This window comes from Heterodontus francisci, chromosome 17 (assembly GCF_036365525.1).
Source record: "Heterodontus francisci isolate sHetFra1 chromosome 17, sHetFra1.hap1, whole genome shotgun sequence".
Taxonomy (NCBI): Eukaryota; Metazoa; Chordata; class Chondrichthyes; order Heterodontiformes; family Heterodontidae; genus Heterodontus; species Heterodontus francisci.
The window spans coordinates 6,408,336-6,431,653 of NC_090387.1; the positions used below are offsets into that span (position 1 = coordinate 6,408,336).

General features: G+C 45.5%; 1 protein-coding gene across 1 annotated transcript in view; it reads right to left on the bottom strand.

The window, feature by feature from the left end:
- Positions 1-969: 969 nt before the first annotated feature.
- LOC137378703 (fatty acyl-CoA hydrolase precursor, medium chain-like) overlaps positions 970-23,318 on the bottom strand; it is a 71,194-nt gene continuing 48,845 nt past the window's right edge. The window contains exons 8-13 of the mRNA XM_068049054.1: positions 22,328-22,462; positions 19,614-19,688; positions 18,440-18,584; positions 14,198-14,347; positions 10,298-10,370; positions 970-2,431 (exon numbers count right to left, since the gene is read on the bottom strand). Of these exons, the coding sequence (XP_067905155.1) occupies positions 2,230-2,431; positions 10,298-10,370; positions 14,198-14,347; positions 18,440-18,584; positions 19,614-19,688; positions 22,328-22,462 (780 nt within the window). The 3' untranslated portion in view covers positions 970-2,229. The remainder of the gene's footprint in view (positions 2,432-10,297; positions 10,371-14,197; positions 14,348-18,439; positions 18,585-19,613; positions 19,689-22,327; positions 22,463-23,318) is intronic.

The following is a 23,318-nucleotide window of genomic DNA, read 5'->3' on the forward strand; positions in this document are numbered from 1 at the left end:
TGATTTCACTCCTGGACCGTTTAGCTCTAATTTTAAGAATGTGCCCCTTGGTTTTCCCCACCAGAGGAAATTGTTTCTCTCTAATTATCCATCAAATTATTTCAACATTTTAAACATTTTGATGAGATCATTTCTCAATCTTTTAAACTCAAGGGTATAGAAGCCAAGTTTATGTGTTCTGGCCTTGTAATTTAACCCTTTAAACCCCATTAGTCCAGTTGCTGCTGCGAACACATCTCCGTGTTCTGATGTAGGATCAATCCGTCAATGAGGCAACAAGTGTTAAAAACAGCCCTTTTCAAACCTCCAAACCCACAAAACTGAAATGAGACAAACGGAAAGCAGGAAATTTAAGCCTAACTGGGATGGAGTCACCTGGGTTTCGAGGGCTGGTGGATTGAAATTCAGGCACCACATGGCATCCACACACCACAGAATGGCCAATCATGAGCTACGGCAGAGTGAACATGTTCACTCTGGATATCATCCCAGATTGTTACGACGTGACATGACACGCGCACACACGCACACGGCAACCATGACTCAGTGGGTAGCATTCTCACCCCTCAGAAAATCCTGGGTTCAAGTCCCACTCCAGACACTTGTGCACAAAAATCTATACTGACACGCCAGTGCATTACTGAGGGTGTGCTGCACTGTCGGAGGTGCCGTCTTTCAGATGAGATGTTAAACCGAGGTCCTGTCTGTCCTCTGGGTGGATGTTGTCCCATGGCCACTATTTCTAAGAAGAGCAGGGGAGTTCTCTCCAGTGTCCTGGAGTCAAGATTTATCCCTCAACCAACAACATCACTAGAACAGATTATCGGATCATTTATCACATTGCTGTTTGTGGGAGCTTGCTGTGCACAAATTGGCTGCTACTTTTCCCACATTACAACAGTGATTATACTTTGAAAGAACTTTACTGGGTGTAAGGTGCTTTGGGACATCCAAAAAGTCAAACTGAAATCTAAGTATTTTCTTTTTTAATGTATTTATCTTTTTTAAACACATGAATTGTTTCACTTTGTGTATTAGACAGTGTTAGTCTCTACAATCATTATAACACAGAGTAAACCCTCCAATCACAAAGCATAACCCTCAATGATTACAGCATCATTGCGATTTCAGTCTGTACACTCGGGACATTTTATCTTGGGGGCCAAGTTTAAACAATGTGTGTCTTTCATTAGCACCCAGTGTTAAATGCATTTCTGGTTAACCAGCATTAGAACACAAAGCCCCCCCTTTCTGTTGAAACTCTCTTTGATAAATGTTCAGCTGCAAGCAACTTGATTGTGCCTTTCAAATTTTGTTTTTCCTCTTCATTATAAATTCCCACTTCTAATTTGACTTCTTCCTGACAGGCTAAGATATTGGGAGAGCTGGTTTGGGAAGGGTTACTGAGCCAGGGGAGGTAAATGAACAGGGAAATGACGGGAGAAGTGCTTGGGATTCATGATCAGTGGGGTAAGTGATTCAGTAAATGCTTCAAAATCAGCTGCTGTTGATACACAATTGTGGGGATTAAATGACAACAAGCTCAGAGAAAGGGGGAATTATTGGCCACTTTTTAAATGTTTTCTTGGGATGTGGGCATCGCTGAGAAGGCCAACATTTATTACTCATCCCCTATAGCTGCCCTGAGAAGGTGGTGATGGACTGCCTTCTTGAACTGCTGTTATCTTGCTGGAGGGCAGTTAAGAGTCAACCACGTTATTGTGGGACAGGAGTCACATATAATCGGCCCAATTGGGTAAGGACAACGAGTTTCCTTCCTTAAAAACCACGAGTGAAGAAACTGACAGCTTCATGATTATTTATATTGATACCAGTTTTTATTTCCCAGAATTTTCGAACTGAATTGAAATTTTCAACTTGCCAAGATTGGGGATTTAACTCATTTTCCACTGGATTATTTGTTCAGTAATTTAATCACTACAATACCTGACTTGTATTGCTAAGTCACGGGTAACAAACTGCACCTCATGCAGCAAGCACAGGGGGATGGCTGACACTAGACTGATCGTCGAGACTGATGTCTCAAAGTGGCTCCCCGTTTTGCACAATCAGGTGATGTGAAGGAGTAACACAATTAGGAAAATATAAAGGAATGGCGGAGGCAGAGATAGACAGGAAAATTAATGTTTAAGAATGAATCCCAATCCTCTGATTTTGACACAGAGTGATAGTTTAAGTAGAGGGTTTTAATCACTGCCCGCCAGAGGGTTAGAGCTCTGACCGCTGGTGTCCCTTGTCTTTTGCGTACTGCTCACTCTTCTTCCCACCTTTTAGCTTCAGGGTCTCCGTAAAGAATTTCATCCTGTGTTCCTTCAGCTTCCTCCCCACCTGCAGCTTCAGGTTCAGCTGCATGTAGTCTTCATTCTGATCATAAACTGGCCAGAATTTCAGCTCTTCCCCATTAGGGTTCCTGTAAACAAGGCAATTTCACATGTTAGGGACATAAAACACGGTTTGTTTTACCCAGGAAATACCAGAGGCTCCTCCCCATGACCGCCAACCCTCACCCCACCCCATCCCCTATCATCCCCCTCCCCTGCAATACCTCGGTGGGTAAATACACAAAACCCACGTGGCACTGAATCACACACCGACCAGAAAGTTCCCAGGTTGAATCGCTAGTCTATGCTGAGTTTGTTGATTTTAATGAGGGGTTTAGCCTTGGCATAACTAGATTTTTGGGATGGCGGAGTTGTGGGAGGAGAAAGAGGAAGTGGGAATCAGGAAGTGGGAAGGAGGAAAGAGGAGAAAAAAATCACCACGGATTTCTGTACTGGATCTTCATACAGTGATCCTATTGGAATGTGGGTCTGTGTGATCCCCATTGGAAAGTGGGTCTGTGTGATCCCAATTGGAATATGGTCCTGTGTGATCCCCATTGGAAAGTGGGTCTGTGTGATCCCAATTGGAATATGGTCCTGTGTGATCCCCACTGGAATGTGGGTCTGTGTGAGCCCACAGGGAAGTGGGGATGTGCGATCCCCATAGGAAAGTGGGGACATGTGATTCCCCATTGGAAAGAGGGTCAGTGTGATCCCCATTGGAAGGTGGGGATGTGTGAACCCCATTGGAAAGTGGGGATGTGTGAACCCCATTGGAAAGTGGGGATGTGTGAACCCCATTGGAAAGAGGGTCTGTGAGATCCCCATTGGAAAGTGGGTCTGTGAGATCCCCATTGGAAAGTGGGTATGTGTGATCCCCATTGGAAAGAGGGTATGTGTGATCCCCATTGGAAAGTAGGGATCTGTGATCCCCATTGGAAAGAGGGTATGTGTGATCCCCATTGGAAAGAGGGTATGTGTGATCCCCATTGGAAAGTAGGGATCTGTGATCCCCATTGGAAAGAGGGTATGTGTGATCCCCATTGGAAAGAGGGTATGTGTGATCCCCATTGGAAAGTGGGGATGTGTGATCCCCATTGGAAAGTGGGTCTGTGTGATCCCCATTGGAAAGAGGGTATGTGTGATCCCCATTGGAAAGAGGGTATGTGTGATCCCCATTGGAATGTGGGTCTGTGTGATCCCCACTGGAAAGAGGGTATGTGTGATCCCCATTGGAAAGAGGGTATGTGTGATCCCCATTGGAATGTGGGTCTGTGTGATCCCCATTGGAAAGAGGGTCTGTGTGATCCCCATTGGAAAGTAGGGATCTGTGATCCCCATTGGAAAGAGGGTATGTGTGATCCCCATTGGAATGTGGGTCTGTGTGATCCCCACTGGAAAGAGGGTATGTGTGATCCCCATTGGAAAGAGGGTATGTGTGATCCCCATTGGAAAGAGGGTATGTGTGATCCCCATTGGAAAGAGGGTCTGTGTGATCCCCATTGGAAAGTAGGGATCTGTGATCCCCATTGGAAAGAGGGTATGTGTGATCCCCATTGGAAAGTGGGGATCTGTGATCCCCATTGGAAAGAGGGTATGTGTGATCCCCATTGGAAAGAGGGTATGTGTGATCCCCATTGGAAAGAGGGTATGTGTGATCCCCATTGGAAAGAGGGTCTGTGTGATCCCCATTGGAAAGTAGGGATCTGTGATCCCCATTGGAAAGAGGGTATGTGTGATCCCCATTGGAAAGTGGGGATCTGTGATCCCCATTGGAAAGAGGGTATGTGTGATCCCCATTGGAAAGAGGGTATGTGTGATCCCCATTGGAAAGTAGGGATCTGTGATCCCCATTGGAAAGCGGGTCCGTGTGATCACCATTGGAAAGTGGGGATGTGTGATCCCCATTGCAATGAGGGTCTGTGTGATCCCCATCGGAAAGCGGGTCCGTGTGATCACCATTGGAAAGTGGGGATGTGTGATCCCCATTGCAATGAGGGTCTGTGTGATCCCCATCGGAAAGCGGGTCCGTGTGATCACCATTGGAAAGTGGGGATGTGTGATCCCCATTGCAATGAGGGTCTGTGTGATCCCCATTGGAAAGAGGGGATGTGTGATCCCCATTGGAATGAGGGGATGTATAATCCCCATTGGAAAGAGGGGATGTGTGATCATATTGGAAAGTGGGGTGGTGTGATCCCCACTGGTAACAGGGTCCGTGTGATCCCAGTTGGAAAGTGGGTCTGTATGATCCCCATTGGAAAGTGGGTCTGTGTGATCCCTATTGGAAAGTGGGTCTGTGTGATCCCTATTGGAATGTGTGTGATCCCCACTGGGAAGTGGGTCTGTGTGATCCCCATTGGAAAGCAGGGATTTGTGATCCCCATTGGAAAGAGGGGATGTGACCCCACTGGGAAGTGGGTCTGTATGATCCCCATTGGAAAGTGGGTCTGTGTGATCCCTATTGGAAAGTGAGTCCGTGTGATCCCTATTGGAAAGAGGGTCTGTGTGATCACCATTGGAAAGAGGGTCTGTGTGATCCCCATTGGAATGAGGGTCTGTGTGATCCCCATTGGAATGTGGGTCCATGTGATCCCTATTGGAAAGTGCGGACGTGTGATCCCCATTGCAATGTGGGTCTATGTGATCACCAATGGGAAGTGGCTCTGTATGATCCCCATTGGAAAGCAGGGATTTGTGATCCCCATTGGAAAGAGGGGATGTGACCCCATTGGAAAGTGGGCATGTGTGATCCCATTGGAAAGTGGGGAGTTGTGATCCCCATTGGAATGTGGGTCTGTGTGATCCCATTGGAAAGAGGGGATGTGTGATCCCATTGGAAAGTGGGGAGTTGTGATCCCCATTGGAAAGAGGGGATCTGTGATTCCCATTGGAATGTGGGTCTGTGTGATCCCATTGGAAAGAGGGGATGTGTGATCCCATTGGAAAGTGGGGAGTTGTGATCCCCATTGGAAAGTGGGTCTGTGTGTTGCGTAAACAGGCTCAATACCCCCACTTTCCCCACTCTGCACAGAAACAGGCCATTCAGCCCGACTAGTCCATGCTGGTGTTTATGCTCCACATAAATCTTCTCCCATCCTACTTCATCTCAGCCTGTCACGTGTTCTGTTCCTTCCTCCCTTGTGTGTTTATCCAGTTTCCCCTTCAATGTATCTATACAATTTACCTCAGCTACTCCTTGTAGTAGCGAGTTCCACATTCTCACCACTCTCTTGGTAAAGATGTTTCTCCTAAATTCCCGACTGATTTATTAGTGACTGTCTTGTAATAGTTTTGCTGCTGCATATGGTGATACAAGTTAACTAATTGTTTAACAGGGAACAATTGAATAGCAACTACTGTAGGTAGTTTTGGTGTGGTTACAATTAGCTTCATTATTTACTTTATTCTTTAATCTGATACTAACACATTAGTTAAAGGAGTCAGTTATATTTTATACCAGTGTAATAAAAGAAATCAGTCATAATTAATCCTAGAATCTTGATTGAGTTATGAATGTATTGATGAAGTTTTATTTTATTCTTTCGGGGGTTGTGGGTGTCGCTGGCAAGGCCAACATTTGTTGCCCATCCCCACTTGCCCTTGACAACTGAGTGGCTTGCTTGGTCATTTCAGAGGGTAGTTAAGAGTCAACCACATTTCTGTGGGTCTGGAGTCACATGTAGGCCAGACCAGGTAAGGACAGCAGATTTCCTTCCCACAAAGACATTAGTGAGGCAGATGGGTTTTTACGATGATCGATAATAGTTTCATGGCACCATTACTGAGACTAGATTTCAATTACAGATTTATTAATTAATTGTATTAAATTTAAATTTCACCAGCTGCTGTGGTGGGATTTGAACCAGTGTCCCATGAGAATTAGCTTGGGTCTCTGGATTACTAGTCCAGTGACCATCTCACAGTATCGATTAATGAGCTAATGTATACGTTTAAACATCCAGTTCTGGTGTCATCTGTTGTGGTGAGAGAGCTGGCCATCCATGTTAAGTGAGGCATTACAGCTCCAAGTAACTCTTTGTTAGTTCAAGGCTGAGAAGGCAACAGTAATCAGATTGTATCTCTGAGAATGAATGGAGTTCTGTGCAGAAGAGATAATGTTTCAGCCAAAGTGTCTGGGATGGGACAGCGTGACTGCTCCTTTTTCATGTTGCCCAGGTGTCCCATCTCATTTCAAAGTTGTAATTAAAATAGTAATTAAAAGCCAATCTAATTGGGCTACTAACAGCTGGAGCCAACCCAGTTGTGACTGTTGATTAAACAACTGACAGGAGAAGGAGGCAATATAAATATCCCCAGCCTCAATAATGGGGAGGCCAGCACATCAGTGCAAAAGACAAGGCTGAAGCAATTGCGTCCATCTTCAGCCAGATGTGCCAAGTGGATGATCCATCTTGGTCTCCTCCTGAGGTCCCCAGCATCACAGATGCCAGTCTTTAGCCAATTCGATTCACTCCACATGATTTCAAGAAATGGCTGAAGGCACTGGATACTACATAGGCTATGGGCCCTGACAACATTCTGGCAATAGGACTGAAGACTTGTAGCTGCATCCCTAGCCAAGCTGTTCCAGTACAGCTATAACACTGGCATCGACCCGGCAATATGGAAAATTGCCCAGGTATGTGCTGTATACAAAAAGCAGGACAAATCCAACCCAGCCAATTACCACCCTATCAGTCTACTCGCAATCATCAGCAAAATGATGGAAGAGGTCGTCAACATTGCTATCAAGCGGCACTTGCTCAGCAATAACCTGCTCAGTGATGCTCAGTTTGGGTTCCACCAGGGCCACTCAGCTCCTGACCTCATTACAGCCTTGGTCCAAACATGGACAAAAGAGATGAACTCAAGAGTTGAGGTGAGAGTCACTGCCCTTGACATCAAGGCAGCATTTGATCGAGTATGGCACCGAGGAGCCCTAGCAAAACTGAAGTCAATGGGAATCAGGGAAAGCCCTCCCCTGGTTGGAGTCATACCTAGCACAAAGGAAGATGGTTGTGGTTGTCGGAGGTCGATCATCTCAGTCCCAGGACATCACTGCAGGAGTTCCTCAGGGCAGTGAACTAGGTCCGACCACCTACTGATGCTTCATCAATGACCTTCCCTCCATCATAAAGTCAGAAGTGGGGATGTTCGCTGATGATTGCAAATGTTCAGCACCATTCGTGACTCATCAAATACTGAAGCAGACCGTGTCCATATATATCATCTAGGTTTGGGCTGATAAATGGCTAGTAACATTTACGCCACACAAGTGCCAGGCAATGAACATCTCAAACAAGAGAGAATCTAACCATTTTCCCTTGACATTCAATGGCATTACCATTGCTGAAACCCCCACTATCAATATCCTGGGGGGCATCATTGACCAGAAACTGAACTGGAGTAGCAATATGAATACTGTGGCTACAGGAGCTGGTCAGAGGAATTCTGCGGCGAGTAACTCCACCTCCTGACTCCCCAATGACTGTCCACCATCTACAAGGCACAAGTCAGGAGTGTGATGCAATACTCTCCACTTGCCTGGATGGGTGCAGCTCCAACAACACTCAAGAAGCTCAACACCATCCAGGACAAAGCAGACTGCTTGACTGGCACCCCATCCACCACCTTCAACAGTCACTCCCTTCACCACCACAGTGGTATCAGTGTGAACCAGTTACAAGATGCACTGCAGTAACTCACCAAGGTTCCTTTGACAGCACCTTCCAAACCCGTGACCTCTACCAGCTAGAAGGACAAGGACAGTAGATGCATGGGAATACCACCACCTGCAGGTTCTGCTCCAAGCCACACATCATCCTGACTTGGAACAAATCGCTATTCCTTCATTGTCGGTGTTTCAAAATCCCGGAACTCCTTCCCTAACAGCACTGGACTACTGTGGGTCAAGAAGGCAGCTCACCATCACCTTCTCAAGGGCAATTAGGGATGGGCAATAAATGCTGGCCTAGTCAGTGATGCCCTCATTCCACAAATGAATAAAAAGAAATTACTAGTCCAGCTTGCCACTGATTGCCAGGGGGCGTGATGGTCCAAAAGGGGTTAAAAACAGGAGTCTCATAAGGTTTGATGCACAGGAACAATAGAAGACTTCAGAGGCAGAGGCAGAACCACAGACCAAAAGACAAAGAACTTCTCCACGTGGCGAGGGATCAAGACCAGAAGAGAGAGAGGACCTTTGCATCACTCTGCGACCAAAACTCGACAAGGAAGTGTACCTGAGAGAGCTGAAAAGTTATCTTGCTAAGTTTGTTTAGTATAATTTTACTTCCAATAAACTTTCTGGACTTACTACCCAAGTATCCTGTTCCCTTACTTGCTTATGTCTTGTCTGGACCAAAATTAAGGGAGTTTTTTTGACCTTCACTGTGATACTAATCTAAAACTTTAGAAACTGAGAAAACTGTTCCTGTTAATCTGTTGCACATACATTTACTGAGAGTGGTGAAAAAACAAAACTATTGGGCTGCAAGAAGGAGCTAGACATGTTCTGGTCAACAAATGGGATTCAGCATTATAAAATCATAGAATGGTTATAGCGTAGAAGGAGGCCATTTGGCCCATCAAGCTCATGCCAGCTCTCTGCAAGAGCAATTTAGCTAGTCCCACTCCTCTGCCCTTTCCTCATAGCTCTGCAAAATTTTTCCCTTCATATAATTATCCAATTCCCGTTTGAAAACCACAATTGAATTTGCCTCCGTCAGCTTTTCAGGCAGTGCATTTCAGATCCTAACCACTCACTGCGTAAAAACGGGAATTGGATAATTATGTGAAGGGAAAAATTTTGCAGAGCTATGAGGAAAGGGCAGAGGAGTGGGGCTGGCTAAATTGCTTTTGCACGAGAGCTGGCATGAGTTTTATAAAAATGGCCTCCTTCTATGCGATAACCATTCTATGATTTTATAATGCTGAATCCCATTTGTGCCAATGGGAACAGTTTCTTTCTATCTACTCTGTCCAGATCCCTCATCATTTTGAAAACCTCTATTAAATCTCCTCTCAGCCTTCTCTTTGAGGAGAACAGCCCCAGCTTCTCCAATCCATCCAAGTAACTGAAGTCCCTCATTCCTGGAACCATTCTCACCCTGGAGTTTAGAAGAATGAGAAGTGATTTCATGGAAACATACAAGATTATTCAAAGTGCACCAAGGGAATAGAGTGGATAGGTAGACTAGATGGACCCAAGCTCTTCCTCAAACTGTTACTACATTGCTATAAATTATTGAAGGAAACTAATAGAGAATGAGTGGAAACCAGAGAGGAGAAATAGAAATTAGAGACTGTAATAAAAAGCAGGAGCAGAAATAGTAAGGGTTAGTTTTATAAAAATGTCAAGATGATTTCCAGAACATGATGAGCTAAATCATCTCCTTTTGTGCTGTATTATTCTATGATTTAGGATTCCACCACAATTCTTTTAAATTTAGGATGTGGCCATCATTTATTGCCCATCCTTAATTACTAGGCAAGATCAGCAGGCAGGCAAGTCAACCACACTGCTGTGGGTCTAGAGTTACCTGTAGGTCCAGACCAGGTAAAGACAGCAGATTTCCTTCTCTAACGGACATTAATGAAAAAGAGGAGGTTTTATAACAATCAGGTAAATTCATGGCCGCCATTACTAATGATCTAGTTCCAGATTTATTTCATTAACTGAATTTAAATTCCCCAACATCCATGGTGGATTTGAATCCATGGCTCCAGATTACTAAACCAGGTATTCCAATTACTAGCTCAGGAACATAACCCGTACACCGTATGCTACCATACCCTCACATAGAAGCACCTTCTCTATGTCCACCTTATTGAACACCTTTATAATTTCAATGCCCTCGATCAAGTCACCTCTCAGCCTTCTCTTTTCTACAGAAAAGAGTCCCAGCCTGTTTAGTCATTCCCGATAGTTGAGTTACGAACATCTCACTTACCCATTCTTAGCAAAATTAGCCCAGTAACTCATCACTGTTCTGCTCAGAACCAACTCCTCTTCAGTGATATTTCCTGCAGAAAAAGTCACAACAAAATGAGATAATTATTCGGAGATTTAAAACACAATATGTTGGATTCTTCCAGTTCTGATGAAAGCTCATCAATCTGAAATGTTAATTCTGTTTCCCTCTCCACAGATGCTGCCAGACCGGCTGAGTATTTCCAGCACTTTCTGTTTCCATCTCCGATTTCTAACATCTACAGTATTTTGCTTTTTAAATACTATAAGGAGACACGGGTAGGGAAGGGTTAATATAAACTGTTTGGAGAGCAGCACAGAAGAGAATTTTACACATTTTCTCTGTTTGCTGAAAGGCTAAAGCTGTCCCTCATCAAAGGCAGATAACACCTGCATGTTTATCATAGGAACTGCAAGAAGCCATTCAGCCCTTTGAGTCATTTAATGAAATCATGGCTGATCTCAACTCCATCCACCCACCTTGACTCCATATCCTTTTATATGCTGAGCAAAGATCTATTGATTTAAACTGATTAATTAAGCGAGTATCTACTGCTTTTGTGGGACAGAGTTCCACATTTCTACCACCCTTTGTGTTAAGGAGTGTTTCCTAACTTCTCTCCTCAATGCCTGGCACTGATTTTTAGGTTATCGGCTGGATTTTACGGAGGGCAGGGCAGACCTGTCCACCGATCGACAAGTCAATGGTGATTCCGCCTCTGTCGGGCCTGGGGATCCAGACCGGATTTTTTACTCCCCAGGCTCTTAATTGGTCTTGGGCGGGACTTCCTGCCTCATTGGCCACTGGGAGCAGTGGCCACTGCTGGGACTACACTCAGCTTCAGGATGAAGAGGAAAGACGGCCCCAGAAAAGAGGTCAGTTTTTAGGGCCTCACCAGGGATAATCGGTTGGGCCCCAACGAGGCAAGGGGGGGTCAGTTAGGGGGTGGGGGGTGTTTTGTGCGTTGAGGTAGTTGGGGCTTCGAGGCCTGCCCTCCGTGGGGCATAAGGTCCCCAATCAGGAGGGTCCCCCTCCCAGCCCACCAGAAGGCCGCCTAGTTTTATCAGGCGGGTTTTCTGAGGCCTCAGCCGTCCACCGGCCAAACGTACAATTCTCGCAGTGGCGGGTGGAGGCCCTTAAGAGGCAGTTAATTGGCCATTTAAGGGCCTTGATTGGCCTGGGGCGGTTGGGCCATTTCTCACCCTGCCGCCCCGCGTAAACTGGCAGCGGAGATGGGAGCTGGTCGGGAAGGCCCCCCCACCCCCACCCCACAAGCCTCCCACTCCATTTTATGTTCCCCCACCCCTGCCACCAGCCTGCTCTTTTGGGGACTGTAAAATCTCCGGCCTTTGTCTCCTTGTCCTAGACTCCTCCACCAGCAGAGCATGTTTCTCTCTATCTACTCTATCGATTTTCTTTAAATGTCCCGATGACTTTTCTTCCAGGTTTTTGCACCCAGTTGTGCCCAGCAGACTGCAGGACAATCCTGGAAGGTTGCCAACTCCTAGGGTAGCAGCTGTTTGGGAATTTACAATTTATTAAAATACTATTATTTTATTATCTACTATTACTAGAAAAATCTCAATCAAATTAAGTAAAGAAAACTCATCTATGGCAGTTAACAAACTGCAAGTTGCGGAAGACATTTAGCACTCAAAAGGGTTAATCTATGTTGTTTCATTTCAGTGATGTTTGTCTATGAATTCTATAATCCAAATAATACAAACCTGGTTTATGTAACCTTGCAATGTTCTGGTGAATCTGTGTTGCATTCTTTGCAAGGCCAATATATCCTTTCTAAGGTGCGGTTTCTATAACTGGATACGGTTACCCCAGATGTGATCTAACAAGGGCTTTGTATAGCTGTAGTAAAACCTCCTCCCTTTTACATTCCAGCCCTCTAGTTTAACGGTTAACATTTTAATTTGATTACATCTTTGTACCTGAATGCAAACCAGCCCCAGACACTAACAGAATTCACACATTGTATCGGTTGGAACCAACTCAAGACTTAGTTGAAACCCAATCTGGTGGCCTTGGGAAAATGGAGTATAGAAAAGAAGAGAAGGGTAGAAGGTGAAATTGAGTATTCTCTGGAGTTTCAATCTCATTGACATGTGTAAAATTCTGAGAGGGCTTGACAGCGTAGATGTTGAGAAAATGTTTCCCCTGGCAGGAGAGTCTACAATGAGGGGGGCAGAGTTTCAGGATAAGGGGTCAGCCATTTAAGACTGGGATGAGGAGAAATTTCTTCACTCAGGTTTTGAATCTTGGGAATTCTCTATCCCAGAGAGCTGTGGATGCTCAGTCATTGAGTATATTCAAGACTGAGATCGTTAGATTTTTGGGCACTAAGGGAATCAAGAGATATGGAGTTAGGGTGGAAAAGTGGACTTGTGGTAGAAAATCAGCCATGATCATACTGAATGGCAGAGCAAGCTCGAGGATCTGTGTAGCCTACTCCTGCTCCTATTTCTTATGTTCTTATGAGATTATCTTCACCATCCCAATAAATAGTAGATTCCCAAACAGCCACTACCCTAGGAGTTGGCAACCTTCCAGGATTGTCCTGCAGTCTGCTGGACACAACTAGGTGCAAAAACCTGGGAGAAAACTCATTGGGACATTTAAAGAAAATCATTTTCTTTCAATGCTTTCAACAAATGTTGGAGTTTGGAAATAAAAGGCTGTTTGATTGACAGTTAAGAATCATCCAGTTGAGTAACAAAGAGTCTGTTGGATTTCCCATTGGCTGTGGGGAGGCGCCATGCCGCAAGGGTGGAGATGTCAGGTGACCAATGGGGAGGAAGCGCTACGATGGGGGTGGCTGGAAGGAAGGGGGCAGGTCATAAAACCTGCAGCAACCTACATTACCCACCAGGTTAAAGATGTAAGTTACACTTGAACAAGACTAGACAAGCAGTACAGCCTGCCATATATTATTGGTCAGATTGGTACAAAAAATGAAGAATTGTAACAGGTTCTAACCTGGGAAGGTCGAGCTCTAGAACGCGATACTCGACAGATATCGATTCCTGGCGTAGCTTGCTTGGTTTGCAAGTATTATTTGGAGAATCAATCTCTGAGTTAAGTGAAACTTTGCCTGTGAGTGTATTGTCTCACTGTCACTGACTGAACTAACAGGGCCAGTAACCAGAGGACACAGATTTCAGACAATTGTCAAAAGAACCAAAGTGGGAGATGAGGAGAAATTGTTTTTACGCAGTGAGTTGTTGTGATCTGGAATGCACTGCCTGAAAGAATGGTGGAAGCAGATTCGATAGTAACTTTCAAAAGAGAATTGGATAAATACTTGAAAAGAAAAATAAATTGCAGGGCTATGAGGAAAGAGCAACGTGAACGGAATTAATTGAATAGTTCTTTCAAAGATGGGTTGAACGACCTCCTCCTGTGTTGTAGGATTCTATGATTCACAATATAACCAGCCCATTAACAATACCACGATATGGAGACAGACATAGAGGCAACAGACAACACCAATAACATGGCCTCATTTCCCTTGGTTACGACATATCCTGTTTTAGAAAAATCAATAATCCCCAATCTCGTAACTCAGAGGTGAGAGTGCAGCCACTGAACCATGGCTGACCCCCTGACGTTTGATTCTCTGTCAATATTCACCCTGATTATTTTCAATTCCACCCCAAATCAAACAGGTATCCAGCTGCTGGGTTGGGTTCATCGAACAGTGTTTTTTTTGGCAGAAGGCTTTTTTTTCGGGGACATTAATTGCACCACAGATACTTGTTAAACCTCAGTCCCCAATGTCAGTGAGATAGGAAACCACATTTGGCCTGTTGAACAGTAAATGGAAATGTGGCAAAATAAACCCAGTAAAACTCTCGTGTATTTCCTTACCGAATAAACTAACATCCTTCTCCCAAAAGGGAGTGCCAAACACAAATCCAACCTCATCGCCGTGGTCAGACTTTACAAACTCGGGCCGGCTGGTTCCATATATGCTTGGCCTGTGCTGAAATTCATACAGGAAGACAGGGTTCCCAGCATCTGAGGAGTGCAGACAGAAAGATTAATCCCTCAAATTATGTGGAGAACGAAAGAAACTGGGAGAACTGTCCGAAAGCAGAGAAAGTTAAGGGGAGATTTAAGAAAGGTGCTCAAAATTATTAAGCATTTGATAGAGTAAATCAGGAGAAACTGTTTCTACTGGCAGGCGGGTCAGTAATGACAGCGTCAGATTTAAAGTAATTGGCAAAAGAACCAGAGGCAACATGAGGAAAAAGACATTTACACAACAGCTTGTTTCAATCTGGAATGCGTTGCCTGAAAGGCCAGTGGAAGTCGATACAACAGTAACTTTTGAAAGGGAATTAGACAAATACTTGAAAAGGAGAAATTTTCAGGACTGTGGGGAACAAGCAGGGGACTGGGACTAATTGCATAACTCTTTCAAAGAGCGGGCACAGGTTGAATGGCCTTCTGTGCTCTATGATTCCATGTAACCCTCTGGGCCAAGTGATCATTCTTCATGTGTATGTGCAGCAGGGAGAACCTGCAGGAAAGGGCACCAGACCCTCGCCCCATCTTGTTCTTACATTTCCACATGTGCACTTTCCAGCCAGACTCCCTGCAGAGTGATCAGGAGCAGGATCCCTGATTTCCCCACTAACGGAGGGGTCACTGGACAGTGATCAGGAGCAGGATCCCTGATTTCCCCACTAACGGAGGGGTCACTGGACAGTGATCAGGAGCAGGATCCCTGATTTCCCCTCTAACGCAGGGGTCACTGGACAGTGATCAGGAGCAGGATCCCTGATTTCCCCTCTAACGCAGGGGTCACTGGACAGTGATCAGGAGCAGGATCCCTGATTTCCCCTCTAACGGAGGGGTCACTGGACAGTGATCAGGAGCAGGATCCCTGATTTCCCCTCTAACGCAGGGGTCACTGGACAGTGATCAGGAGCAGGAACCCTGATTTCCCCTCTAACGCAGGGGTCACTGGACAGTGATCAGGAGCAGGATCCCTGATTTCTCCTCTAACGGAGGGGTCACTGGACAGTGATCAGGAGCAGGATCCCTGATTTCCCCTCTAACGGAGGGATCACTGGACAGTGATCAGGAGCAGGATCCCTGATTTCCCCTCCAACGCAGGGGTCACTGGACAGTGATCAGGAGCAGGATCCCTGATTTCCCCTCTAACGCAGGGGTCACTGGACAGTGATCAGGAGCAGGATCCCTGATTTCCCCTCTAACGCAGGGGTCACTGGACAGTGATCAGGAGCAGGAACCCTGGTTGATTTTCCCCTCTCTCTAACCCAAGGGTCACTGGACAGTGATCAGGAGCAAGAACCCTGGTTGATTTCCCTCCCACTCTCTAACGCAGGGGCCACTGGACAGTGATCAGGAGCAGGAGACCTGGCTGATTTCCACTCTCTCTCTAACCTAGGGGTCACTGGACAGTGATCAGGAGCAGGAGACCTGGCTGATTTCCACTCTCTCTCTAACCTAGGGGTCACTGGACAGTGATCAGGAGCAGGAGACCTGGCTGATTTCCACTCTCTCTCTAACCTAGGGGTCACTGGACAGTGATCAGGAGCAGGAACCCTGGTTGATTTCCCCTCTCTCTCTAACCCAGGAGTCACTGAACAGTGACCAGGAGCAGGAACCCTGGGTGATTTCCCCTCTCTCTCTAACCCAGGAGTCACTGGACAGTGACCAGGAGCAGGAACCCTGGTTGCTTTCCCCTCTCTCTCTAACCCAGGAGTCACTGGACAGTGACCAGGAGCAGGATCCCTGATTTCCCCTCTAACGCAGGGGTCACTGGACAGTGATCAGGAGCAGGAACCCTGATTTCCCCTCTAACGCAGGGGTCACTGGACAGTGATCAGGAGCAGGAACCCTGATTTCCCCACTAACCCAGGAGTCACTGGACAGTGACCAGGAGCAGGAACCCTGGTTGCTTTCCCCCTCTCTCTAACCCAGGGGTCACAGGACAGTGATCAGGAGCTCAGAGTCTTGCAGTTGCCAATGCAGCTCCCGATTGGTCAGTGGAGTTAGGCTTTACTAACGGGATGGGTCTCAACGAGCTGGACTGCTAGTGATGTCCACATCCCATGAAAGAATAAGACAAAACAATGAGCTGGACTGAGGCCGTCCCAATTCAGAATGGGTTTGCTGTGTTTCTGGGAGTCAGCAGAAGTGATTCAGCAATGGACAACAATAGGATTGTGTTCCACACTGCCTCACACTCTTCAATGCAGGAGAATTTATCGTCAAACAATGAATGATGGTGGAAGGCACAAACAGCTGGCCTGGATAAGTGCAGCTCCGACAACACTCAAGACATTAACAGTCACTTGGACAAATGTGAAATAATTAAGAAAAGCCAGCATGGATTTGTTCAGGAAAAATTATGTTTAACTTAACTTGTTTGAGTTTTTTGATGAGGTAACAGGGAGGTTGATTAAGGTCATGTGATTGATGGGTTTCCAAAAGACGTTTGATAAAATGCCACATAACAGGTTGTCAACAAAGTGAATAAAAGGGACAGTAGCAGCACGGATACGAGATTGGCTGAATGACAGGAAGTAGAGAATAGTGGTGAAGAGTTGTTTTTCAGACTGTAGGAAGGTATCTAGTGGGATTCCCCAGGGGCTGGTGTTGGGAGCCCTGCTTTTCTCGATATATATTCATGACCTGGACATGGGTGTACGGGGCTCGAATTCAAAATTTGCAGATGACACAAAACTTGTAATTATTGTGGACTTTGAGGAGGATAGTAATGAGCTTCAAGAAGACATAGAGAGGATGGTGGAATGAGCAGACAAATGGCAGATCGAATTTAATGCAGGAAAGTGTGAAGTGATTCATTTTGATAGAAAGAACGAGGAGAGGCAATATAAATTAAAGGGTAAAATCTAAAGTGGGTGCATGTGCACAAATCATTGAAGATTGGAAGACAGGTTGAGAAAGCAGTAATAAAGCATACAAGATCCTGGGCTTTATAAATAGGGACAGAGAGTACAAAAACAAGGCAGTTAAGATAAACCTGTATAAAACACTGCTTCTGCCTCAACTGGAGTATTGTGTCCAGTTCTGGGCACCACACTTTTGGAAGGATGTTAAGGCATTAGAGAGGGTGCAGAAAAGATTCATGAGAATGGATCCAGGGATGAGGAACTTCAGTTATGTATACAGACTGGAGAAGGTGGAGCTGTTTTCCTTGGAGAAGAGAAGATTAAGAGGCGATCTGATAGAGATGTTCAAAATCATGAGGAGCCTGGACAGAGTAGATAGAGAGAAACTGCTCCCATTGGCAGAAAGATCCAGAACCAGAGGACACCGGTTTGAGGTGATTTGTAAAAGAAGCAACGATGACATGAGGAAACACTTTTTTCTGCAGCGAGTGGTTAGGATCTGGAATGCACTGCCTGAGAGTGTGGTGGAGGCAGATTCAATTGAGGCCTTCAAAAGAGAACTGGATAATTATCTGAAGAGAAAGAATTTGCAGGGCTACGGGCAGAGGAGGAGGCGTGAAACTAGGTTTGTTGCTCCTGCAGAGAACTAGCACAAGCACGGTGGGCTGAATGGCCCCCTTCTGAATTTTAACCATTCTATGAAGCAGCCCACTTGATTGGCATCCCATCCACCACCTTTAACATTCACTCCCTTCACCACTGGGCCACAGTAGCAGCAGTGTGTACCATCTACAAGATGCACTGCAGCAACTCACCAAGGCTCCTTCGACAGCACCTTCCAAACCCGCGACCTCTACCACCTAGAAGGACAAGGGCAGCAGATGCATGGGAACACCACCACCTGCAAGTTCCCCTCCAAGTCACACATCATCCTGACTTGGAACGATATCGCCGTTCCTTCATTGTCGCTGGGTCAAAATCCTGGAACTCCCTTTCTAACAGCACTGTGGGTGTACCTACCCCACATGGACTGCAGCGGTTCAAGAAGGCAGCTCACCACCACCTTCTCAAGGGCAATTAGGGATGGGCAATAAATACTGGCCTAGCCAACGATGTCCACATTCTGTGAATGAATAAAAAAGTTTAGAGGAAGGGTTTAGTGAATGGAAAAGTGGGAAAGGGGAGGGGTGAGAAAAAGGAATATTTTCCTTGTATTTTGCACCTCTGTGGAATCTAGCAGTTCGGATAGTGGGCACCAGCATAAATATATCGCCCAAAAGCTCAAGTTGCAAGTCTCGGATTTCTATCCTGTCCTGTGTGTCTCCCATATATTCATCAATGACTTGCTGCAGTTGGTTTTCTTCAAACTGTGCATACAGAATTGAACAAATAGAGGCAGAGTTAGAGAATCTAAGGGGCAACTTTATTCAATAGCCATCATTCAAGTGAGCTTTGAAACTCACGATTCACAGTAGAGACCCCCAGGTCCAGACACTCATCCCCTTTTTGATAGCTCTCCATCCCAACTATATACCCTCTCACCACACCCTTCAATCCCTTCTCTCTCCAGTGATCCTTCAATTGCCTCTTGTCTCACCTTCTGCTTTAATATCCTTCCCTGGAAAACGATTGTACAAATGTATTTTTGTCATCCTGTGAAAGTTTCTTCTGATACCTCTTTTTACTCCAAATGTCCAATGTTTACCTTCAATCCCAGCCATTTGAGCCTTCCATCATAATTTTTGGATAATTATTTTTCAAATTAGGTCCTCACTTCGTCTCTTTTCCAAACAGATAAGTTAGTTTTGTAAATCTGTTATTCCAAGCACTGGTAAATCAATGTCCAGCAACTCTGCTGCCATAGATAGAACACAACATTTATTATAGTTGGATTTTGGAACCCACTCATGAACTCAGCCAATGACACCAAGACGAACACAGATAAGGGAAGCCATCTGTTAATCACATTCATCTCTCTGAACAAGCTCACAATCTCAATTGCCCCATCACCCCACCGACTACCTACAAAGTTCTAGCCTCCAGCCTCAATGAGTGAAGAAGTACTTCCTGAAGTTAGTCCTGAAATTGTCCCTTTACCAATACTGACCATCTCCAAAACTGACCATCACCAATCCTGACCATCACCAATGGTACACATTGCCAATACTGACCATCACCAATGGTACACATTGCCAATACTGACCATCACCAATGGTACACATTGCCAATACTGACCATCACCAATGGTACACATTGCAAATACTGACCATCACCAGTGCAGCTCAGTCAATATTACCCACTGCTAATGCTAACCTGAGGTTTAACAGACAGTTGGAAAAATTTTGTTTTCAACAGTGCAGTCTAAAGCTAAGGGGGAGGGTTGGGTAAGACCTGACCAATTTTAAAGACTTGTAGATAGGCTCTGCGGTCTCACGGTCCATTCCTTCCTCCCAACCAGGTGGCAACATCATCTAATGAAAGGACACAATGGTTAAAGTCAAAGGTTATTGTGTGCATCTTCAGTTTTCTTAAATACATGCGACTGTCAAACTACAACAGCAGAGAATAGCATGAATGGAGCACCCTGCTGCATCTTGGGGCCAATGTATCAACCCCAACCAATGACGTGTTTCTTTTAATGCAGTGTCTACTGCAACCACTGAGCCAGCCAATCAGTTGGAGCTAGGGTGGGGCCTACAGTCAGAGTCACAGAAAACAGAGTCTATTTAAACAGAGTCACTATGAACTGCAGCAAACAGAACTCATGATTGAAACTACAGCAAAGTCTCCTGATAAAAGCAGGATTATTTCTCCACCAAAACATAGTCAGTGGAGGATAGCTATCTAATACAAATTATGTGTATGAAATTAATCCCAGTCGCTTACACTCCAGTTCTCCAGGCATGATTGAAAGGGGAATTACCCAATCATCACCATTCTGTCCGGGACTTGTGGCATTTTTTAAAAATGGCTCCCTGGTGCATCATGAGCTTGGAATGGACCAAGGGTGGAAATTCTCGTAACAGCAGGTTGTAAAGGGCTGCTGGCACATTGAAGATATCAATGGGTTGGGAAGGTGTGATAAATTGATGGCACCACCAATCGTCAGTCTAAAGTCATTCTGAAGCAGACAGGCTGGGTGGCTCTCTTAGAGGGTGGTACTATGCAGGTACTGTTCTTTCTTTTGGGCCTCCTTATCTCGAGAGACAATGGATACGCGCCTGGAGGTGGTCAGTGGTTTGTGAAGCAGCGCCTGGAGTGGCTATAAAGGCCAATTCTGGAGTAACAGGCTCTTCCACAGGTGCTGCAGAGAAATTTGTTTGTTGGGGCTGTTGGACAGTTGGCTCTCCCCTTGCGCCTCTGTCTTTTTTCCTGCCAACTACTAAGTCTCTTCGACTCGCCACAATTTAGCCCTGTCTTTATGGCTGCCCGCCAGCTCTGGCGAATGCTGGCAACTGACTCCCACGACTTGTGATCAATGTCACACGATTTCATGTCGCGTTTGCAGACGTCTTTATAACGGAGACATGGACGGCCGGTGGGTCTGATACCAGTGGCGAGCTCGCTGTACAATGTGTCTTTGGGGATCCTGCCATCTTCCATGCGGCTCACATGGCCAAGCCATCTCAAGCGCCGCTGACTCAGTAGTGTGTATAAGCTGGGGATGTTGGCCGCTTCAAGGACTTCTGTGTTGGAGATATAGTCCTGCCACCTGATGCCAAGTATTCTCCGAAGGCAGCGAAGATGGAATGAATTGTACACTGTGACAAATGGAAATAATCAACAGGTCAGGCAGCATCTGTGGAGAGTGAAAGAAAGTTAACATTTCAGGTCGATCTTCTGATGTAAGGTCATTGACCTTAAACTTTAACTCTTTTCCTCTCTCCACAGGTGCTGCCAAACCTGCTGAGTATTTCCAGCATTTTCTGTTTTTATTTCGGATTTTCAGCATCTGCAGTATTTTCCTTCCGTTTATCGCGGCCTTGAGCAACAGATGCTAACACCTGTGGCGTTTCTCAGGAGGTCCAACCACATTATGGGGAACTAGCCTCATTTATGTGTGTTGACCTTGGCTTAGTGGGTAATACCCTCCTCCTTGAGGCAGAAGGTTGTGAGTTCAAGCCCCACCTCAGCACATAATCCAGCCTGACATGCCAGTGCAGTACCAAAGTGCTGCTGTCTTTTTCTTACAATGCTGGGAGACAGAATTCGATTGAATTGACCTGAAACTCCCAAGCAGTGTGAGAGAAATAACTTTCTGGCAACACAAGACAAAACTTTAGAAAACAGTTCTGCCTCCGACTGGTGGCTAGTGGCTTTGGTCAATGTAACACCGAGACAAACACATCAAGTGATCCCAGGTTAGACACTTGGTTTGTCCTGCTTTCAACAAGGACAGAAGTTTGGACACTTTAATTGACCTCCGCAGGGATCAAAATCTACCTTTGACCACCCCCACACTGAACTCACCTGTATGAAGACTGGATGACAGCACGTCTAGACACAGCTCATGGCAATTGGAGGCGACCACTGTTAGGCATTCGGTTCAATAATGACTGATCTGTACCTCAACTCTATTTATTTGCTGTTTCTCCATGCCCCTCGATACCCTTAGCCAACAAAAATATCTACCAATTTCAGTCTTGAAAATTTAAGATGATCCACAGCCTTCTGTGGGGCGAGAGTTCCAGATTTCCACTCGCCTTTGTATAAAAAAATAAAGTATCAGATTGCAGGCTTTGCCAAACAGGATGTAATGTTATTGGCCGTCACTGCCCCACTGTGAGGCTGGAACTTGTGCCTGAGCCTGCTGTACCCAATGGATAAGGAGCCCAACACCAATCCACTTTGGCCTTTCCACTGTTCAATATCTTGTCAATACTCATGGACCAACATTATTGGCTGAAACACAATGGTCAACATACTCATGGGCCAACTGATAACAAATGAGTGAGGTTCTGGGGGAGCTACTGAAGCTCTAAATGAGTAAGGAATCAACAGCATTAGGAGAAGTGGAGGGAAGTTTCTCATTCAGCTCCCCTTCCACTTTAAAGTCTGAAGTTGGCAGTTGGCAGCACTGCAGGCAATCAGAAGCTGAAATTAATCTCACCTTCGGCAATAGCCAGCCAAATTCTTGATTGTTGATTCCTAACAGATACGGGACTGAGTTGACCTCTTTTGCTGCAAGCAGCTGTTCAATATCTCTGGGCAAGAAGACACCATCCACCACCGGAAAGAACGATATCTCATTGAGAAAGAAAAAAAGGAAAAAAGTTTAACTGGAGACACCACTGTGAACACACATACTGCAAAACTGTACAAACACACGATGGAGCCTCACAAGGTGCCTGGGTCACATTAATCACATCAGAGAATATTCAAAGAATCTGAAAGAGATGATTGTTTGTGAGACCATATCTGAAGTGTTGTGTGCAGTTTTGCTCTCCTTATCTAAGGAAGGATGTTCTTGCTATGGAGGGAGTGCAGCGAAGGTTCACCAGACTGATTCCTGGGATGGCAGGAATGACATATGAAGAGAGACTGGGTCGATTAGGCTTGTATTCGCCAGAGTTTACAAGAATGAGAAGGGATCTCATAGAAACCTACAAAATTCGAACAGGACTGGACAGACTAGATGCAGGAAGGATGTTCCCGATGGCAGGGGAGTCCAGGACCAGGGGTCACAGTCTAAGGATAAGGGGTAAGCCATTTAGGACTGAGATGAGGAGGGATTTCTTCACCCAGAGAGTGGTGAACCTGTGGAATTCTCTACCACAGAAAGCAGTTGAGGCCAAATCATTAAATATATTCAAGAATGAATTAGATATAGTTCTCAGGGCTAAAAGGATCAAGGGATATGGGGAGAAAGCGGGAACAGGGTACTGACTTTGGATGATCAGCCATGATCGTATTGAATGGCGATGCAGGCTCGAAGGGCTGAATGGCCTACTCCTGCTCCTATTTGTCGATGCTTCTATTGTTGACGTTCTGGTTGTGAGGTATGTCAAACATTCCTTGTTCCAGTCCTACTCCAGTCCCATTATCACCCTGTTTAGTTAAACCAGTTGTTGCTCTGATTAGTTTCTCTTCCCTCACTCTTT